Raw genomic sequence first — 23,003 nt, 5'->3', positions numbered from 1 at the left:
AGCCCAGATAAGTTTGAAGTTGGCGTGGGATCAGAGGCGAGAGCCAATTTTGCTTTCTCTCCTGTGGTGTTCAATCCTCTCTCTATGGTGCTGAGGCTATGAACACTGCCCTGACTGCTGTGTTCCATACCTGCTAATATGAACTGATACCAAGGCTTTGGGCCTACTCCAGGCTACTCTGGGGTTCAAATCTAAGGACTCACTTTGATTCTGAAAGTTGTTGTTCACTTTTGTTGTTTGCATGATTTGTGTTTTTTTTTCCATTCTCTGTGCATTGGGTGTTTGAAGCACCTTCAATTACTCCAAAAGATTGAGGTTTGGTAAAATACTGAAAGGCTTTTATTCGCTGTACAATACGACCTCCACAATGAGTGTCTGCCCCCGGACTGAGGGGGAGGGGCAAGGTGAACACCTTTATACAGGACTCTGTGGGAGGAGCCACAGGGGCAGTCAGCAGAGGAGTGTGTCCAGACAGGTAACCGAGTTACAACATATATACATGGTTTACCACATTCACCCCTCCTTTTTTTAAAAAGAGTCCTGCGGGGTGAAGTGACTGACAATATTTACAAGAAGTATATTTACAGGTTAAGTCTATCAGGCGGTCGAGTCCGTCGCTGTAATCTACGTAGCACCGGCGATGGCGGTTGTGCTGGCTCTGGCCTGACTTCAGGTGCCAGCACGTTAGGCGTCAGTAATCCCTCGTGCATGTGCGTCGCGCCCAGTATGGGAGTGTCGTGTGGGAGTGGGAGGGTTTGGGGTGCACGGTGTCTCGTAGGTACATACATTTGTGGGTACGGGGTCAATAGTCACCACAGAGTGTTCAGGGTAGGGGCCCTGAGCTCCTGCGGGCGCCAAGTCCCAGATGGAGACTGTGTCCTCCTGCCCATCAGGTAAAACCACGTAGGCGTACTGGGGGTTCGTATGAAGTAAGTGAACCCTCTTGACTATCGGGGAGTATTTATGGCTCCTCGCATGTTTCCGGAGCAGCACTGGCCCCGGGGGCGTCAGCCAAGTTGGTAGGGTGGTTCCAGTGGTCGATTTTCTGGGAAAAGAAAAGAGCCGCTCATGAGGGGTGGCATTGGTGGCTGTGCATAACAGGGAGCGGATGGAGTGGAGTGCCTCGGGAAGGACCTCCTGCCAGCGGGAGACCGGCAGTCCCTTTGACCTGAGGGCTAAGAGTGTGGCTTTCCACACCGTGCCATTCTCCTTCTCCACCTATCCATTCCCCCGGGGATTACAGCTCGTGGTCCTACTGGTTGCAATTCCCCTAGCCAGTAGATATTGGCGCAGCTCGTCACTCATAAACGAGGACCCTCTGTCACTGTGGATATAGCATGGGTATCCGAACAGAGTGAAGAGCTTGCGCAGGGCTTTTATAACTGACATGGTAGTGGTGTCGGGGCAGGGGTTGGCGAAGGGGAACCGTGAGTACTCGTCAATTACGTTAAGAAAGTACATATTGCGGTCGGTGGAGGGAAGGGGGCCCTTAAAGTCAACACTCAGTCGCTCAAAGGGGCGGGTGGCCTTGATGAGTGGTGCCTTTTCGGGTCGGTAGAAGTGCAGTTTGCACTCTGCGCAGACTTGGCAGTCCCTGGTCATCATCCTGATCTCCTTAAGGGAGTAAGGCAGGTTCCGGGCTTTCACTAAGTGGAAAAGCCGGGTGACTTCCGGGTGGCAAAGGTCTACATGTAGGGCGTATAGCCGGTCGATCTGCGCGCTGGCACATGTTCCCCGGGATAGGGCATCGAAGGGCTCGTTGAGCTTCCCAGGCCTGTACATGATGTCATAGTTGTAGTTGGAGAGTTTGATTCTCCACCTCAGAATTTTATCATTTTTGATTTTGCTCCGCTGCTGATTATTAAACATGAACGCGACTGAGCGCTGGTCAGTTAGCAGGGTGAACCTTTTGCCGGCAAGATAGTGCCTCCAGTGCCTTATAGCTTCCACTATGGCCTGGGCCTCTTTCTCTACCGCAGAGTGCCGAATTTCAGGGCCTTGAAGAGTACGGGAGAAGAACGCCACTGGTCTTCCTGCCTGGTTGAGGGTAGCAGCCAGCGCAAAGTTGGAGGTGTCACTCTCTACTTGGAAGGGAATGGCCTCATCCACCGCATGCATTGCTGCTTTAGCAATGTCCCCTTTTATGCGGTTGAAGGCTGTGTGGGCCTCGGCAGAGAGGGGGAATGTGGTGGACTTGACCAGGGGGCGGGCCTTCTCTGCATAGTTAGAGACCCATTGGGCGTAATATGAAAAGAATCCCAGGCACCTTTTGAGGGCTCTGAGGGTATTGGGAAGAGGGAGTTCCAAAAGGGGGCGCATACGGTCGGGGTCAGGGCCAATGACTCCATTCTCCACGACACACCCAAGGATAGCAAGTCGGGTGGTCCCAAATACACACTTGTTATAGGTGAGGTTGAAAGATTTGGCCGCTTGGAGAAATTTTTGGAGTTGTTGTCGTGATCCTGCTGGTTGTGATCGCAGATGGTGATGTTATCCAAATATGGGAACATGGCCTTCAGTTGGCACTGGTCCACCATCTGGTCCATTGCCCTCTGGAAGACAGATACACCATTCGTGACGCCAAAGGGGACGCGCAGGAATTGATAAAGCCTGCCGTCCGCCTCGAAGGTAGTGTAAGGGCGGTCCTCCTGGCAGATGGGGAGCTGATGGTAAGCAGATTTTAGGTCTATGGTCGAGTACACCTTGTACTGTGCTATCTGATTGACCATATCCGCGATGCGAGGTAGAGGGTACACATCGAGCTGCGTGAACCTATTGATGGTCTGGCTATAGTCCACGACCATCCTATTCTTCTCTCCGTTCTGAACAACGACCACCTGCGCCCTCCAAGGACTTGTGCTTGCCTCAATGACCCCCTCCCTGAGCAGCTGCTGCACCTCCGACTTAATGAAGGCTCTGGCCCCCACGCTGTACCTCCTGTTTTTAGTTGCCATGGGTTTACAGTCGGGGGTCAGGTTGGCGAACAGTGGTGGGGGGGGGATCCTGAGGGTGGAGAGGCCGCAAGTGGTGTCCGTAGTGTGGCAGTTGACTTGATGTTGGATGGGATGCGCGGGTCGGTGTGTGTGTGTGGTCAGTAGCGGGGTACGTGACATATCTCTACAAAACGGGATTTATGACAGTAATTGGCAGGAGGGGCCCATCATACTTCATTGTCACGCTTTTCAGGTGGCTCTGGAAGTCCAACCCCAACAGCACAGGGGCACACAGTTGAGGTAAGACCAGTAACTTAAAGTCCCGATATTCTGTGCCCTGCACCACTAGCGTCACTGTACAACCCCCCCGGATGTCTGTTGTATGCGACCCGGAGGCCATGGTGACCCTCTGACTTACCGGCCGTATCATGAGTCCACAATGCTGCACCGTGGCCGGGTGGATAAAACTCTCCGTGCTGCCTCTGTCAAACAGGCAGCTTGTCCTGTGCCCCTCCACCAGGATGTCCATCATTGACCTTGCGAGCTGGTGGGGAGCGCTTTGGTCGAGGGTCACGGAAGCCAGGGTGGGGTCACTGTCTTGGTCCGTCGCGGTGGGGTGGCCCGTGAGCACCTGTTGGTCGTAGGCAGTGGGAGCTGGCGCCGACCAAGATGGCCGCTCCCATGTCTCGCACGTGGTGGCGGCGTGCAGGGAATATGGCGGCCCCCATGTCTCGCACGTGGTGGCAGTGTGCAGGGAAGATGGCGACCCCCACGTCTCGCACGCGGCACTGCTCGATCCCACTCGCGGCTTTGACTTACAGACCTTGGCAAAGTGGCCCTTCTTTCCGCAGCTGGAACAGGTAGCTTGTCGGGCCGCGCAGCGTTTCCGGGGGTGCTTCTCCAGTCCGCAGAAGTAGCACTTCGCGGACTCACGACTGGCTGCAGCCAAGCTCGATTCACAGCGGGTTGCGGACTCACGACTGGCTGCAGCCGAGCTCGATTCACAGCGGGTTGCGGGGTCTGCGGCGCCCACGAGGCCATTGGAGGATCGCGTGCCTGGAGAGCCTCAGAGTTATGCAGAGTGGCCTCCAAAGTATCAGCCAGCTCGATCGCCGAACTTAGGGTAAGATCAGCTTTTTCCAGCAGCTGCTGGTGCACGTACACTGACTTGGTCCCTGTAACGAAGGCGTCTCTCACTAGGAGTTCTGCATGCTGCACCGCCGTCAGCTCCTGGCAATTGCAGGCCTGCACGAGTGTCTGTAGGGCCCGGACAAACTCAGCACTCGATTCCCTGGACCGTTGTTGCCGTGTCGCTAAGCGATGCCGAGCATAGACGCTGTTTATCGGCAGCAGGTATTGTCTTTTGAGTGCGTTCATCGCGCCGTCGTAGTTCGGCTGGTCTCTGATCAGTGGACTGACCCTGGAGAGTAGAACTCTGCGCTTCGCTACGGGGTCGGTTGCTTTAATCTCCTCTAGATACGTTTCGAAGCAAGCCAGCCAGAGTTCGAAAAGCGTTTCCAGCGTCAGGCATTTGCGGACCGAGGTCTAATTTGTCTGGTCTCAGGGCCTGTTCCATGTTTTAAAATGTACAGCGAATAAAATTGAAGCACCTTCAATTACTCCAAAAGATTGAGGTTTGGTAAAATACTGAAAGGCTTTTATTCGCTATACAATACGACCTCCACAGTGAGTGTCTGCCCCTGGACTGAGGGGGAGGGGCAAGGCGAACACCTTTATACAGGACTCTGTGGGAGGAGCCACAGGGGCAGTCAGCAGAGGGGTGTGTCCAGACAGGCAACTGAGTTACAACATATATACATGGTTTACCACAGTGTTGGTCTTTATTTTTTTTAATTGGGTTCTTTCGGGTTTCTTGCATTATGGCTGCCTATAGCAAACAAACCTCAAGGTTATATAGTTTATACATTCTTTGATAATAAATCTACTTTGAAACTTTGAAATTATAGACTACTTTGTTAAATGACAAAGCCATACTTGTTAGCAGCTTTAATGCTGAATGGTTGTATCCTACAGTTGCTGCACATTCCTATTTGCTAGTTTGCCTGAGTTTTCTGTTTTTTTTTTAAAAGTTCCTCAAATATATAACTTCAACCAAAATTACTAAAGATGCTCAAAGTTTCTGTTTACCACAGAGAATACAAATTATTGAATCAGCAACTTAATTTTCTACAGTATAATTGTCTTTAAGCACTAATCTTTAACATGTTAATCTAGTAGGAGATTTAACGTTACTGTCACATTATTAATTTTGTTTGTTATTATGTTTTAGTTAATGACATGTTGATTTTTTTTATTAAGGTAAATGAGGCAATGTTAATGGTTAAAGCAGCCTCAGAGGAGCAACATGTCATGGGTGAAACATTATCCATCCCACAGTTGGACGGGACCAATGACACTTCCTCTGATGAAGAAATTGGTAATCTACGAGAAGTGGAAGAAAATGATATTTTTGGAATTATTGATGCGGAAGACCTGAAAGCTCTTGAAGGTTATGCTGAAGATAATAGTTCAAGTGATGAGTCTTCCAGTGATGACAGTGATGAACAACCAAATGGAGAAACTAGAGAAGAAGTAAATATGTCAAATATTCTGTTTTTACTTGCTGGTAAATTAGAGTTATATTCCTGATCTGCAGCTCTAATTTAAATAAATGTCTGGCTTTATCAAGATTTATGAACAACTGCTACATATTCAGGTTGACTTTCAATATCTTCCCTGAATCCCCTGACAATGTAAGAATTGACTTACTCTAACCTACGTTTCTGTGTGTTGATAACAACAATAATACCGATCTTTGACAAGACTCTTGATTTATTAATTCTAAATGCTTAGCTGTTTTATTTCATAATACTTCAACATACTGCAACTGTTATGGTTTGATTTTTTTTTTGGGTAGCCGAATATCAGGTAGCAATATAAATAGCCCATCACACTAATGACGCAAACACGAGGAAATCTGCAGATGCTGGAAATTCAAGCAACACACATCAAAGTTACGCAGCAGGCCAGGCAGCATCTCTAGGAAGAGGTACAGTCGACGTTTCGGGCCAAGACCCTTCGACAGGACTAACTGAAGGAAGAGCTAGTAAGAGATTTGAAAGGGGGAGGGGGAGACCCAAGATGATAGGAGGAGACAGGAGGGGGAGGGATGGAGCCAAGAGCTGAACAGTTGATTGGCAAAAGGGTTATGAGAGGATCATGGGACAGGAGGCCTAGGGAGAAAGAAAAGGTGGGGGGAGCCCAGAGGATGGGCAAGGGGTATAGTGAGCAGGACAGAGGGAGAAAAAGGATGTGTATAAATAAATAACGGATGAGGTACGAGGGGAGGTGGGGCATTAGCGGAAGTTAGAGAAGTCAATGTTCATGCTATCAGGTTGGAGGCTACCCAGATGGAATATAAGGTGTTGTTCCTCTAACCTGAGTGTGGCTTCATCTTGACAGTAGAGGAGGCCATGGATAGACATATCAGAATGGGAATGGGACGTGGAATTAAGATGTGTGGCCATTGGAAGATCCTGCTTTCTCTGGCGGACAGAGTGTGCAGCGAAGCGGTCTCCTAGTCTGCGTCGGGTCTCACCAATATATAGGAGGCTACACCAGGAGCGCGGGACGCAGTATATCACCCCAGCGGACTCACAGGTGAAGTGTTGCCTCACCTGGAAAGACTGTCTGGGGCCCTGAATGGTGGTGAGGGAGGAAGTGTAAGGGCATGTGTAGCACTTGTTCTGCTTACAAGGATAAGTGCCAGGAGGGAGATCGGTGGAGAGGGATGGGGGGGACGAATGGACAAGGGAGTCGCGCCTTCTCAGGATGAGGCTTTTCATTCCAGGACGAAGGAGATGTCCTTTTTTAAAGAAAGGGGCTTCCCTTCCTCCACCATCAACTCTGCTCTCAAACGTGTCTCTCCCATTTCACGCACATCTGTTCTCACTCCATCCTCCCACCACCCCACTAGGAATAGGGTTCACCTGGTCCTCCCCTACCACCCCACCAGCCTCCGGGTCCAACATATAATTCTCCGTAACTTCCGCCACCTCCAACGGGATCCCACCACTAAGCACATCGTTTCTTCCCCCCCCGCCATTGCTTTCTGCAGGGATCGCTCCCTACACAACTCCCTTGTCCATTTTTCCCTCCCATCCCTCTCCACCGATCTCCCTCCTGGCACTTATCCTTGTAAGTGGAACAAGTGCTACACATGCCCTTACACTTCCTCCCTCACCACCATTCAGGGCCCCAGACAGTCTTTCCAGGTGAGGCGACACTTCACCTGTGAGACGGCTGGGGTGATATACTGCGTCCAGTACTCCCGATGTGGCCTTTTATATATTGGCGAGACCCGACGCAGACTGGGAGACCGCTTCGCTGAACACCTACACTCTGTCCACCAGAGAAAGCAGGATCTTCCAATGGCCACACATTTTAATTCCACGCCCCATTCTCATTCTGTTATGTCTATCCACGGCCTCCTCTACTGTCAAGATGAAGCCACACTCAGGTTGGAGGAACAACACCTTATATTCCATCTGGGTAGCCTCCAACCTGATAGCATGAACATTGACTTCTCTAACTTCTGCTAATGCCCCACCTCCCCCTTGTACACCATCCATTATTTATTTATATACACACATTCTTTTTCTCTCTCTCGCTCTCTGTGTCTCCTTCCCCTGCCCATCCTCTGGGCTCCCCTCCTGCCCCTTTTCTTTCTCCCTGGGCCTCCCGTCCCATGATCCTCTCATATCCCTTTTGCCTATCACCTGTCCAGCTCTTGGCTCCATCCCTCCCCCTCCTGCCTTTTCCTATCACTTTGGATCTCCCCCTCCCCCTCCAACTTTCAAATCTCTTACTTGCTCTTCTTTCAGTTAGTCCTGACAAAGGGTCTCAACCCGAAACGTAGACTGTACCTCTTCCTAGAGATGCTGCCTGGCCTGCTGCGTTCACCAGCAACTTTTATGTGTGTTGCTTGAGTTATGAATCCATTCCTTTAGTATGCAGTCATATGGGTTGTTAGCTTTTAATAATGTATCAATAAAGAAAGTTTGGAAGAATTTGTTGTTTAGGCGGGGAGTTTTTTTTTAAAGAAAAACATTCTTTGCTGAAATGTAATATTTCACATAGGCATTTTACTGATTTCTGGTAATCATCCAGGCCATCTTGACTTCAGTGCATGTTCTTCGGCGATGAAAGGTTTTAATGTGTGTGCAACTATTTCGCTATCTATACAAGATCTTTTAGTTGATTTAAAAATAAATGTTTTATACTTTTCCTTCCTTCCTCTGTTTTTAGATTGTGATGCAGTCTGCTAAGGCATTCCATTGTGTTTTCAGATAGTATGATATACTATGTTGGTCACATAGGTGACTGAGTTGAGAAATGAAAATGACTTGGAGCTTCAGAGTTGAATAGTGGCCTCAGGTGGAGACCTACAAAAGGGTTCATTTTGCAGATTGTTGGACATGGTGATCTACAATTATTTTGTTACTATGGTTCAGAATGTGTTATGTTGGTTCTTTACAATTTTCTTCTAGAATACATCACACATACACCAGAGTGCAGAAATAGTTTTAGCTCCGCTAAAGTTTTAGTTGAATGTAATAATTTGAAATTGCTATCTGCATGAATTAAAAGAAAAATTTGAATCTACTTCAGGGAATTAATTTAAACTCTGAAAAAACCTAATGCTTTTGGTTAGCAAAATTCCCTCTGATCATTATCACACTATTTAATTGTCAACACTGACAATTCTGCTGTTGTTATACAAACCGATTTTCTCAGTACATTGCTGCTCTTCTCCTGCTTTCCTCCCCCGCCCCCAAAAAAGGCTAGTACATGTTATCTTCATGAAATGTAATGTTTTTATGCTTCTTGAGACTTGTATTACAGTTTTAAAAAAACTGACCTCTTGTCAGTCTCAGCCAGAACTTAAAATGTTTTCATTTTCCCCCACTGCACTGTAATGTGCCTTAGCAATAGGCAACAACTGTACATGGAACCATCAGTTTAATGTGATGCAAATAACTGTTAATTCTACTTCCACAAGGATGGGCCTGAACGTGAGGACTTGTAAGAGTGGTAAAATTGCAAGTTTTCTGACTGCAGCTTCCAGAGATGCATATGTATAGTTTAATATGAAATCCTGAAGTTGTCAATAATTACTTTATTCATAAAGGGGTGGGGGCCCATGTGTCTTCATTTGTCTTGCTCCTCCACTGAAATCTTTGTAAATGCCCTGCCATAGAATTGAATTTCTTCAGTTAATTAATCACGTTAACATATGAATCTTGTATCATCCCCTGCCTACCCTAGAGATTGATGAAGCAACAATTTTTCATATTGCTGACTTTGGAGATTTTTTTTGTGTAACAATGTGATCTTATTTATGATGGGAGGAAGGTCTTCCTAATTGAGATATCAATTAACAATAATTCGTGAATACTCATGCATTTTCTTTGCTGTTTCTTTTGGGTTTGTGCCTGAGTTTATGATTTGCTGTCTTAATTTGTAAGGACTTTCTGCTTTTCATATGAAAAATATGAAATAATCAGTCATTAAAGATTGTTGGCTGCTAAGCAATATTCATGTGTAAGACAGCTAAATAACTTGTTTTTCCCTTCTCTTTATATTGCACAGTGCTCCAAACAATGCAGTCCTTTTACTTTTTACTCTTCAATCTTGATTGTAAGCTGGAGACCTTGATCTAGACATACTGTATTCCATTTCTTAAAAATAGCTCTCGGAAATTTCATTTGTGATCTTTGATAGTCAATGGAGGATGGATTGATTTTTGTACTTTTTCCCCCTGCAAAGGATCCTTTAAATTCAGGAGATGATGTGAGTGAACAGGAAGTGCCTGATCTATTTGATACAGAAAATGTGATGGTTTGCCAGTATGACAAGGTAAGTACTTCTGCTTTATTTAAATACTACATTTTATTTCAGTTTTCGTATTTGCTTCAAAGTTTGCATTTTCAGTTAAAAATAATGGTCAGTGGCTGAGTGTTTAAAAAGAAAGGTGTTACTTTATGATCCAATGTTTGTTAACAAATTCCCAATTTTATTACTTTTGCTAGTCAAGGTGGAAAAATAAACCATTTATTCATTAGGAAAGAAGGAAGAAGCATTTAAAAGGAAATCTAAACACAAGAGATTCTGCAGAACTGGCTGCCCTTCAACTTGTATGGGCGGATGAAATCAGAATGGTTCTCTGTTTAATCTCCAAACTATTTATTGAGTCAGGAAGGAAAAAGTAACACGGGGGGGGGGGGAGAATAGAATAATCAGAGTATTTATGACAGTATAACTGCGCCAGTGAAATATTTTCAGTTCTTGTAGCACCCATATAAATTATCCAGTTCATTTGGAAGATAGCAGAAAACACTGGCAGTTCAGATTCTTAGTATGTTAATTCTGTTTTTTTTAGTGCCAGTTGTTTTTGTGCAAAGATTTGAAGGTATCTGTTTCAAAATAAAGATATCCTCAAATCGCTTAAAGGCTTACATTTGTCTTTCAAATTGGCCATCATAGTACCTCTCCCTTTTAAATAAAGGAAATACATGCAACTACTGCAGTATAGTCTCTTGGACTACAGAATTCACAATGCAGCCACCGCCTCCCCCAAATAACATGAGTCACCTGTACTTTACTACTGCCCTTTTTCAGTCTCACTTTCTTGACCAGCATCGTTGAATGTTTTTGCCTCAATGTTTGAATTATCCAGCATACTCATGGTCAACCTCCTTTGCATTACCACTGAAGATTTGAGGTGAACTAAATTTTTTTTTATCAAACCACAATTTAGGATACATTGGTTTCTGTTTATATAGTACATGAATTTTAAATTTCTCCTTTTTAAATCCATTTTGTGCAATCTTCTTTATCTGTACAACTTTCAGATATCAACAACTTCTACTTCTGACCTGTCAAGTTTCCTTGGTTTCCTAGCTGTGTTTTAGATGTCAAGGCTCTAAGCTCTGATACGTCCTTTCAGAGCCTCTGCCACACTATTTCTTTGAGGCACCTTAATATACAGCTTTCTGATTATCTTCCCCAATATTTGCTTATTAATCTGTCAACAAACATAATTTGATTATGGTTTTGTGGAACACCTTTTGACAGGGAAGGTTACTTGCTCAATAATGTAAATCACTGACTATATCAACACAACATAAAATAACATTGTTGGAATCACACATTAATATTTCTAATAGATATATAAATAGTATTAAATAGAGGGGCTGTATAAATTTTCTAGTCTGCTTCCTTGCAGATTAGTGATTCAGAATGTTGGGGTCATGTTGACTTTCCAACATTTGGTTGACATGGAAAGTCATGGTAGATACTAAGAAGAAGCATGAGGAAATGGTAGGTTTGATCTGCAACAGATGGAAGAAATATCAGTCAACATTCTTTTCTAATTTGTGACTTTACTTTTAAGCCCATTCTTTAAGACCTGAGCTTGTAGTATATTAGCTAGTTTCTAGCAATCCCCTCATGTGTATTCTCTCTCCTCTCTCGTGTTCTTTCTTTGTCTTCTAAACATCAAGCCATGCTCTCAGCCTCAAATCTTCTTCCACGGCCTCGTTGTACACTGTCTTTATATTGCTTGCTTTTACCTCTAGAGATGTTGTATGCTACTGTTTTACTAATCTAATCTCCATTGTAACTTCATCCTCTGTTTTCTATTCTATTTCTATCCATATATGTAACTAATTTACCAAACTTCTTGGAACATTTTGATTTCCTATATCCCATTTGGTTTCCCTTCAACACCACTTTTTAATATTAATTTGGGTTTGTTCCTTGGGGATGCTATCCCAAACAACTTGTAAGTATCTTGTTTTACTTTTTTAACTTGAACATGTGGAATCCATAGTTGCATTCTTTCTTTGAAACCTTTTTTTTTCCATCTGATGTTCTCCTTGCTCAGTGCTGCTGCTCTTTTCATTTCCCCTTCAATTTTATTCCAAATATTATTTCCAAATGGTAGCAATTTTATGTGGAGCGGTATGAACTCTCTCCATGTTTCTGATGGGGTTGTCCATTCCTGAAAGGGCTGGAAAGGACACTTGAATTTAGGTGGAGTGGGAGGTATTTTGGGATGGTGGGAGAAATGTGGTAAGGGTCATAGAAGTTTGCTGAAGGGAAGCAAACTGATAGAATGGTTAGAAAGTGAGAAAAGAAATGAATGTACTTTTGAAAATTTGAATGTGCCCCTATTTGGCTATATATGTTTTTGCATCCCATTTAAGTATGCATTCTTATAATTTTATATGTTGGGATTAAAAATAATGGCTGACTGCTTCCTCAGGACCCATCACATGTTTGACAATGATAGTTTGACAATTGATGATATACAACAGATAAAGATTCTTGAAATATGTCAGTAAATCAGCACTCAATATACGGTTAAGGCAGAAAAATGTATCTCACCCCTGCGCCCACACTTCAGTGAGTTCCATGACACTGAGCTCTTTTTCCACCACCTCCATCTCTGTGCCTACTTTGGCAAGGACTCTCCACCCTGCACTGATGACTCCTCCTTCAACCCTCCTCCTATTCCTGGACATCCTGCTCTGGTCTTCTGTCTGCTCTGGACCTCTTCATTGCCGAAGGGACATTAACTATCTCAACTTCACCACTCACTCTCCAGTTCTAACCTCACTCCTTCTGAATGCTCGGCTCTCCACTCTCGCTGCACAGATCCTAACCTCACCATCAAACCTGCAGATAAGGGGATGCTGTAGTAGTCTGATGGACTGACCTCTACCTTGCTGTGGCCTAGCGACAACTGTCAGATACCTCCTCTTACTTGTCCCTCGAACAGGACTCCACTGAAGAGCACCAGGCCATTGTCTCCCACACCGCCACCAACCTTGCTGTCTCTAGGGATCTCCCATCCACCACCACCAATCTCATAGTTCCCTCAACCCGCACCTCCTGTTTCTACCTCCTACCCAAGATCCATAAACCTGCCTGTCCAGGTAGACCCTTTGTTTCTGCTTGTTCCTGCCCCACTGAACTCCTATTTTCATACCTTGAATCAGTTTTATTCCCCCCCCCCATTCAGTCCCTTCCTACCTGCAACCGTGACACTTAACACATTCTTGATCTTTTCAATGATTTTAAATTCCCTGGCCTCAGGCATCTTATTTTCACCATGGATGTCCAGTCCCTATACACCTCTATTCTCCACCAGGAAGGCCTCAAAGCTCTCTGTTTCTTTCTGGATACCAGACCCAACCAGTTCCCCTCCACCACCATTCTCTTACGTCCTCGCTCTCAATAATTTCTCTTTTGGCTCATCCCACTTCCTTCAAACAAAAGGTGTATTTGCATGAGTCCCAGCTATGCCTGCCTTTTTGTCAGCCACACAAACTAGTCTATGTTCCAAGCTTACACTGGTGTCACTCTCCAACTTTTCCTGTGCTACATTGACAACTGCATTGGTGCTGCTTCCTGCATCCATGTGGAGGTTGTTGACTTCATTGACTTTGCCTTCAACTTCCACCCTGCCCTCAAATTTACTTGGTCCATTTCTGATACCTCCCTCCCCTTTCTTGCTTTCTCTGTCTCTATCTTTGGAGATAGCTTGTCTACTGATGTTCTTATGAACCCACTGACACAACTACCAGTCCTATACCTCTTCCCATCCTGTTACTTGTAAAAATACCATCCCTTTCTCCACCTCATCTGCTCTCAGGATGAGGCTTTTCAATCCAGGACGCAAGAAATGCCCTCCTTCTTCCACCATCAATGCTGCCCTCGACTGCATCTCTTCCATTTCGCACACGTCTGCCCTCACCCCATCCACCAGGGATAGAGTTCCTCTTGTTCTTACCTACCACCCCACCAGCCTCCACATTCAGCACGTAATTCTTTTTAACTTATGCCATCTCCAATGGGATACCACCACCAAGCACATCTTTCCCTCTTCTCTCCCCCCCCAACTTTCTGCCTTCCGTAGGGATAGCTCTTCCCTTGTCCATTTGCCCCTCCCCACTGATCTCACTCTTGCTGCTTATTCTTGCAACTGGAGCAATTGCTACACCTGCCCCTTCACCTCCTCCCTCACTACCATTCTGGGTCCCAAGTAGTCCTTCCAGGTGAGGCAGCACTTCACCCAATGAGTCTGTTGGGATCATCTACTGTATCTGGTTCTCCCAGTGTGGCCTCTATACCAATGAGACTTGATATAAACTTGAGAAATTTCACTGAGCACTTGTACTCCGTCTGCCAAAAAAAAGTGGGTTCTCCCAGTGGCCACCTATTTTAATTCCACTCCCCTTTCCCATTTCGACATGTTGGTCCATGGCCTCCTCTACTGTTGCGATAAGGGCACACTCAGTTGGAGGAGCAACACCTTGTATTCTGTCTGGGTAGCCTCCAACCTGATGGCATGAACCTTTGGTTTTGGGCCCCCACCATTCCCCATTCCTCCTTCCGTCTCTCATCTTGTCTCCTTACCTGTCCATCACCTCCCTCTGATGCTCCTCCAACTTTGCTTTGATCTTTTCTATCAAATTTCCTATTCTCCAGCCCTGTATCTCTTTCACCAATCAACATTCCAGCTCTTTACTACCCCCTACCCCCACAATTTCACCCATCACCTTGTGTTTCTTCATCCCGTTTTCCTCCCCCTTCTAACTCTGAATCCTCACCTTTTTTTTTTCTCTAGTCCTGATGAAGGGTCTCCTCCTGAAACATCAACTGTGTTCTTTTCCATAGATGTTGCATGAGCTGCTGAGTTCCTTCAGCATTTTGTGTGTGTTGCTATCAGATATCTCACTGTTTTCAGGCTCTTGACTGTTGTGTTTGGGATTTCAGTTAAAAACATTAGACCATAAGATATAGGAACAGAATTAGGCTAATTAGCCCATTGGGTCTTCTCCATTGTTCAATCAAGGCTGATTTTATTTTTCTCAATCCCTTCTGAGGCTGTGTCCTCAATCCTGGACTCCTCTATTAATGAAAGCATCCTCTCCATGCCCACTTTATTCTGGCCTTTCAGTATTCGGTAAAGGTATAAAGGAGTCCTTTTCAGGATTGTTGCCTTTGATTAGTGGAGCTCTGCAGGAGTCAGTGATGGGTGCACAACTTTTAACTTTATATATAAATGATCTGGAAGAAGGAACAGAGCATTAGGGCCAAGTTTGCAGACAATACAAAGATGGGTGGAAGGACTTTCTGTGGAGACAGAGTCTGCAGAAAGACTTAGACAGGAATGGCAAAGAAGTGCCAGATGGAATATAGCATAGGGAAGTATACAGTTAATGCATTTTGGCAGGAAGAATAAAGGTGTTGACTATTTTCTAAATGGGGAAGAGAATTCAGAAATAAGAGGTGCAAAAGGATCAGGGATCCTTTGATACAATAAGCATCAAAAGGTTGAGCATGGTGCGACAAAGTCATAAAGGGTGAATACAGGACTGAAAATGTTCTATATGAATGCTCACATTCTACTGAATAAGATAGGTGAACTTGCAGTACAGTTGCAGATTGTCAGGTGTGATATTGTAAGCATCATGGAATCATGGCTGAAAGATTATAGCTGGGAGTTTAATGTCCAAGGACAGGCATTGCATCAAAAAGATAATCAAGAAGGCAGAGGGGGCAGCATTGCTCCATTGGTAAAAATTGAAATCAAATCATTAGAAAGAGGCGACATTAGGTTAGAAGGTATTGAATCATTGTGGATAGAGCTAAGAAAATGAAAGGGTAAAAAGACCTTAATTGGAGTTGTATACAGACCCCCAAACAGTGGTAAGGGTATGCCTACAAATTACAGTAGCAGATAGAATTCATGCCAAAAGGGCAATGTTACAATAATCATGGAAGACTTCAATATACAAGTAGATTGGCAAAATCTGGTTGGTGCTGGATTACTAGAGTGCCTATGAGATGGCATTTTAAAGCAGCTCATGGTTGAGCCCACTAGAGGATCACCTATTGTGGACTGAGTGTTGTGCAATGAACTAGAATTGATTAGACAGCTTAATGTAAAAGAACCTTTGAAAATGGAAGTCAACCCATGAAAGTGATCATAATATGATTGAATTCACCCTGAAGTTTGAGAAGACTGGGAAATTGTAAATGTCATTCTACTTTTCAAGAAGGGAGCAAGGCAGAAGAAAGGAAACTATAGGCCAGTTAGTCTAACTTCAGTGGTTGAGAAGATGTTGGAGTCAATTATTAAGGATGAGGTCCTGGGGTACTTGGAGGCATATGATAAAATAGGCCATAGTCGGCATTGTTTCCTCAAGGCAACATCTTGCCTGACGTTGGAATTCTTTGAAGAAATAACAAGCAGGATAGACAAAAGAGAATCTGTTGATGTTGTGTATTTGGATTTTCAGAAGGCCTCTGACAAAGTGACACACATGACGCTGTTTAACAAGCTACGAGCCGATGGCTTTACAGGAAAGATTCTAGCGTGGATAAAGCAATGGCTGATTGGCAGGAAGCAAAGAGTGGGAATAAAGGGAGCCTTTTCTGATTGGCTGCCAGTGACTAGTGGTGTTCCACAGGGTTCTGTGTTGGGACTGATTCTTTTTACATTATATGTCAATGATTTGGATAATGAAATTTATGGTTTTGTTGCAAAGTTTGCAGATGATATGAAGATGGGTGGAGGGGCAGATAGTTTAGAGGAAGTAGAGGGGCTACAGAAGGACTTGGGCAGAATAGGGGAATGGACAAAGAAATGGCAAATGGAATACAGTGTCAGGAAGTGTATGGTATTGCACTTTGGTAGAAGAAATGAAAGAATTGTCTTCTAAATGGAGAGAAAATGCAAAAAAAAAGTGAGGTGCAAAGGGACTTTGAAGTCGTTATTCAGGATTCCCAAAAGGTTTAATTCGCTGGTTGAGTCTGTGGTGAGGAAGGCAAATGCAATATTTCATCTCAAGAGGACTATAATATAAAACTAAGGATGTAATGTTGAAACTTTATAAACCACTGGTGAGGCCTTGCTTGGAGTGTTGTGAGCAGGTTTGGACCCCTGACAGGTGTCCCCCGCTTTTCGAACGTTTGCTTTATGAAACCTCACTGTGACGAAAGACCTACATTAGTTACCTGGTTTCGCTAACAGAAGGTGTTTTCACTGTTACAATAAAAGACAGCGCGCGCCCCGAGCAGCCGCTCCTCCCCTGGATTTGGAACTGCATTCTCATCGGCATTGCTTAAACACATGCCTGTGAGCAGCCGTTAGCAAGATGAGTTCTAAGGTATTGGAAAAGCCTAAAAGAGCTCGTAAGGGTGTTACACTTAGTGTAAAACTAGACATAATTAAGCGTTTTGATCGTGGTGAACGAAGCAAGGACAAAGTGAGTTTGGCTTGTGGAAGTTGACGAAGATGATGTTGAAGAGGTTTTGGCATCCCATGACCAAGAACTGATAGATGAAGAGCTGATGCAATTGGAAGAGGAAAGGATAACAATCAAAACTGAATGCAGTAGCAAACAGACCGAAAGTGAAGTCGTCCAGGAACTGAACGTGAAGCAACTGCGTGAGATTTTCGCTGCAATCGACAACAATGATTGCAGAAAAGTACGACTTCAATTTTGAAAGGGTACGTAGGTTTAGGGCATATTTGCATGATGGTTTGAGTGCTTACAAAGAACTGTATGATAGAAAAATGCGCGAGGCTAAGCAGTCAAGCAAGCCTTCCACATCAGCCACAGCAGATGACAAACCTCGATCTTCGACCTCGAGGCAGACAGACATAGAAGAAGATGACCTGCCTGCCCTAATGGAAAGAGATGACAATGAGATGGCACCCCCGTGTCCCACCACCCCAACCCCCGGGCTGCAGACCGATACATTGCCCCAGAGAATGCAGCAGTAGCCGGGATGCACCCAGCATCTCTTTAAGAAAAAAGCCGAAATAAATAAACTAATTAATTACGTGCTGGATGGCACCTAATTAATTAGTTTGCTTGTTTCGGCTTTTTTCTTAAAGGCATGTTGGGTGTGTCCCGGCTACCGCTGTACCCCTGCATGCTTCACGGCAATGTATCAGTCAGCGGCCGGGAGGGTGGGGCCACTGCACCACCCCAACCTCCGACTCAGCCTAACATACCATCGTCAGTGTGCTCGATGCCGTCTTCCCAATTCCGGTAAGTGACACTACACTGTACATACATTATTTCTACTTTATATAGGCTGTATATTTTTATGTGTTATTTGGTATGATTTGGCAGCTTCATAGCTTAAAGGTTACTGGAGAGTGTTTCTGCTGAGAGCGCTTGCGTGAGATTTTCACTACGGAGAACAGTGCAACAATGATTGTAGAGAAGTATTTCTACTTTATATAGGCTGTGTATTTATCATATCATTCCTGTTTTTACTAGATGTTACTATTATTTTAGGTTTTATGTGTTATTTGGCATGATTTGGTAGGTTTTTTTGGGGTCTGCGAACGCTCACAAATTTTTCCCATATAAATGGTAATTGCTTCGGTTTACGACATTCTGGCTTATGAACCATTTCATAGGAACGCTCGACCTTCGGATGGTGGGGGAAACCTGTATCTGTGCTGAAACTGAAGAGGGTTCAAAGGAGGCTCATAAAAATAATTCCAGGATTGAATTGTTTGTCATGAAGAGCATCTGGCTCTGGGCCTGTATTCAGTAGACTTTAGAAGAATGAGGAGAGATCTCCTTGAAACCTATGAAATGGTGAAAGACCTCAACAGAGTGGATTTGGAGTGGATGTTTCCTATGGTGGGAGAGTCTAAGACCAGAGGGGACAGTCTCTGTATAGAGGGGTGTCCTTTTAGAACAGAGATGAGGAATCTCTTCAGCTGGAGGTTGGTGAATGTGTGGAATTCTTTGCCACAGGCATCTGTGGAGACCAAGTCTTTATGTATATTTAAGGCAGAGGCATGAAGGGAGGAGATTGGGGCTGAGAGGAAAATTTGATCAGCCGTGATGAAGTGGCAGTGCAGACTTGATGGGCCAAATGGCCTAATTCTGCTCCGATATCTTATGGTCTATTCACCCATGTCTGTTCTCCAACTCCTTTCTCTCTTCTCTTGCTCTCCCTCTTCACTTCTTCACTCTGTTCACATCCCAATGCCTGCCTCTGATATCCTTTAATGCAGATTTACAATGGTCACCATGTGAGCTGAAAAGGGGAATTCCAGCCCTAACCACTGAAAATGAAATTAGTGGAGAATAGCCTATCATTAGTTTTGTTTAAGTAGAAGTACTACCTTTAGAATGAATCCATTCACTAAGTAATATGGTAGTTTTCTCAATGTCAGATAAACTGAGTTTAGGCTTCAATTTTGGATTTTATTGTAAGTAACAATGTTGATAGTTTGGCACCTCGCCATAATTGAACTGAGAATATCTGCCATCGTTGGAGCTTATTTGAAGTTCATGCCAACATTGATCCCACCAGCATATGAATTGTCCATTTAAGTTTACAGCTTCTGAGAGGTTGATTTACACAAATTGGATATCACATTTACTAACCAAACCACAGCTACCACTTCAAATAAAATTAGTTACCTTTTATACACTTGGGGACATTCTGAGGATATGAAAAATAATATGTAAATTTGTGCGCTTGCTTATACTTCTATTACAGGTTTTTTGATGTTGTCTTTTGATTGAACACCCAATTCTGCCAAAAGATATGAAGTAGCAACACTCACAACACGCTAAAGGAACTCAGCAGGTCGGGCAGCATCCGTGGAAATGAGCAGTCAACGTTTCGGGCCGGGACCCTTCGTCAGGACTGAAGAGGGAGCAGGCAGAGGCCCTATAAAGAAGGGGGGGGAAGGGTGGGAAAGAGAAGGCTGCGAGGAGCCAGGTGAAAAACCGGTAAGGGGAAAGATAAAGGGGTGGGGGAGGGGAATTAGGGGATAGGCAAAGGTGAAGGAGGATTAGGGGAAGGCACAATGGGTAGTAGAAGGAGGCGGAACCATGAGGGAGGTGATAGGCAGCTGGGGGAGAGGGCCTCCCCCCACCTTCTTTATAGGGCCTCTGCCCCCTCCCTCTTCAGTCCTGACGAAGGGTCCCAGCCCGAAACGTTGACTGATCATTTCCACGGTCGCTGCCCGACCTACTGAGTTCCTCCAGCATGTTGTGAATGTTGCTTTGACCCCAGCATCTGCAGAGCATTTTGTGTTTACGATATGAAGTAGCAAATGTGTATTTTCAGATTTTGCAGAATTTACTATCCATTGCATTATTCAAGACAAAATTTGAAAATAATCTCTGCCGCACCATTGTTTTCGATATGAATTTGCCGCGTTTTTATTACTCGAAGGCAATTTTTTCGGAATGATAATGATAGATTGTTTCTGACTGACAGATAACATTGTTTTCTTTTATATCAAGATTCATAGGAGTAAGAACAAATGGAAATTCTATCTTAAGGATGGAATAATGACCTACAATGGGAGAGATTATGTGTTCTCTAAAGCCTTTGGGGATGCAGAATGGTAGAAGTAAGAAAGTTTCAATGAAACAGCATGACATTCATTGTGAGAGACATTTACAAATGATTTGAATAGGTGGTGGCTTTCTACTTCCCATTCCCATTGTTTAGTTTGAAAGATGTTTCTTAATGTTATTCTTTTGACTTAATGAATATTTTACAAATTGATTACACCTGCTATAATGCATGTTCTTTCAAAATAGAAGTCACTTAACTGGTGAATTATAATGGAACCTTTTATTTAAACAAACATAAACATGTATTTGGGTGTAAGAAAACAGACGGATTATATTGTGCCGCATACATTGAATTGAAAGAAGATTTCTATAAGCAGAAGGAAATGAGTGTTACGCAAAATTTTATATCTTGTGGGTAAATAAAATTTAAAAAATGTATAGGATGCCAGTACACAGTCTTTTGAAGAATTACTAGCTACTGAGTAAGAATAGGGTGCAAATTGAGAGATAATTTCTTGAGTAGGTACTTTCTAACCTATTTTCACCTGTTAAAATTACCATGTACTTTTTATATGTAATCTATCGATTTCACAAGCATTCTTTAATATTAGAGTACTTTCTTCAAAGGACCACCGGCAGGGATTTGGTCTTCATATGTTTGGAAGGTTTGTTTAATGCCCATAAAGTATATGCTAGTTTTATTGGGGAGCTCTTTTTAGGATCACTCATGTTTTATGGATGGACTATGAAGGAGTTCTTCTTGCTGTTAAGTCCAGATTGATCAATTTTTTTCCATCTGTACTATTCCATCCATACTACTACATTAGGTGTTCCATAGCTGATAATCAGTTTTTGAAGTAAGTATGCTGAATATTTATTGAATAATTTGTGTAATGCTATGCTGAACATGGTTCAAAGTTGAGTCCTTAAGAAATTCTGTAACGTTGATCTTTGTCAGAGGATGTAATCTTTCTTTCAAACTTTTTTTTTCCTTTTTGTCTTCCCCTAGCTTATCCTCTGATTTTAGTGTGCCATGCTGCCAAGAGGGCATATTGCCCACCATCTGTGCTAAATCAAAAAAAGCAGGAATCTAATAGTTCAGGAGTCCCAGTACTTTTTTTGTTATAGTGCCAGGAATTAATTTCCTATGAAGCTGTGGCATACATTGATATTTTGCTTATTTTACAGATTTGTTTTTGATTGCTCTTGACATAAAATGATGAACATATTTGCGATTTTCTTTTTGTCCATTTAGAAGCAGTAGTGCTGGGATCTTGCATTGAAAATGTCATTAGAGTTGTGATGCATGTTGATTGTTTGCCATCCCTCCATAATTCGCTGTTTTTTTCCCCCCAACATAAATACTATTAATGTTAGGATCATTTTGGTTTTGATTCATTTCTTGAGGATCATTTGTAAATCATTGACCTTAGGAAATATTTAAAATAAAGTTATATTTGTGTTTTATTTTAGTGAATAAAGTACTCAGTAGCAAAATAAAAATGCAAATTTCTTCACTTGATATTGTGCTTAATTCTGTGAAAAATCAAATAATAACAGGTAGTAAAGTAGATTCACTCTTGGTTCTGCAGCTGGGATTTGGGTGCAAATCCAGATCATGACAGAACATGGAGCACAATTACAAACTGAGAAATGGCTGCTTTGCTTACTTAAGTTGATCTACTACTTTCATAACAAGATCCACTTGCAAGGCATGGAGCTTTCAAGAAGAAAATGTTTGAATCTTACCAATATGATGTAGTGTATTTAAATGAACTGCTTTAGTGCAACCCATAACTTCATCCAAAATCCTCATAAAATTGGAGCCATCTGCAAATTTGTTTGAAATCTTTTATTAATCAGAATTTTAAATAATACAAATCTATATTTAAAATTTATCCTTGTATCTACTCCACTGAGCATGATATTTATTTCATTCTTGGATGTGGCTGAGGTTTATTAATTTTATAATCTATCTTTCATTTGGGCTATTTTATTTTAATGTCAAATGGACTATCCCTTATTAATACCCTTACTGAATTTTCAGAGTTAGTTTGATTAAATCCTATTGAAAACTGATACTCATACACCTGAAGGCTGATGTATTGCATTTTCCAATTTGATCTCTTTTTTTCCATTGTTTAATCTTCTCTGCCCTTGATCCTTTGATACTATTTGGATGTGGATAGGGTTGGCTGCTGTGGGGAGATCAGTTTTGAAATAACCCTACATGAACGCATGAATTATGTTATCTTCAATATTTCTGTGGTTTGGGAATTCTGCTGTGTCCATTTCAAAATGTATATCATGTTTGGTGCATGATCATTGAGGACTTGAGTCACCCCGACTACAAACTGTTCTAGCTGCTACCATCTGGGAAATGGTACCACAGCATAAAAGCCAGGACCAACAGGCTCCAGGATAGCTTATTCCATCAGGCCATCAGACGACTTAGTTCGTGCTGATACAATTGTATTTTTATGTTGTATTGACTGTCCTGTTGTACATACTATTTATTATAAATTACTATACATTGCACATTTAAGCAGAGATGTAACGTAAAGATTTTAACTCTTGTATATGAAAGATGTAAGTAACAAAGTCAATTCAATTCAGTATTTATTAACATGTTTACAAAATTACAGTA

At 43.3% G+C, this 23,003-nt stretch overlaps 1 protein-coding gene across 1 annotated transcript in view; it reads left to right on the top strand.

Moving 5' to 3' along the window:
• The window catches only part of gtf2a1l (general transcription factor IIA, 1-like), a 53,242-nt gene extending 32,835 nt beyond the window's left edge, over positions 1-20,407 (top strand). The window contains exons 7-9 of the mRNA XM_063055627.1: positions 5,253-5,525; positions 9,762-9,851; positions 20,300-20,407. Coding sequence (XP_062911697.1) covers positions 5,253-5,525; positions 9,762-9,851; positions 20,300-20,407 — 471 coding nt within the window. The remainder of the gene's footprint in view (positions 1-5,252; positions 5,526-9,761; positions 9,852-20,299) is intronic.
• The last annotated feature ends 2,596 nt before the right edge of the window (positions 20,408-23,003 follow it).

The sequence above is a fragment of the Mobula hypostoma genome, chromosome 8 (assembly GCF_963921235.1).
Source record: "Mobula hypostoma chromosome 8, sMobHyp1.1, whole genome shotgun sequence".
Lineage (NCBI taxonomy): Eukaryota > Metazoa > Chordata > Chondrichthyes > Myliobatiformes > Myliobatidae > Mobula > Mobula hypostoma.
Note: the sequence above shows the minus strand (reverse complement) of the source record. Positions and strands in the feature narration are given on the sequence as shown.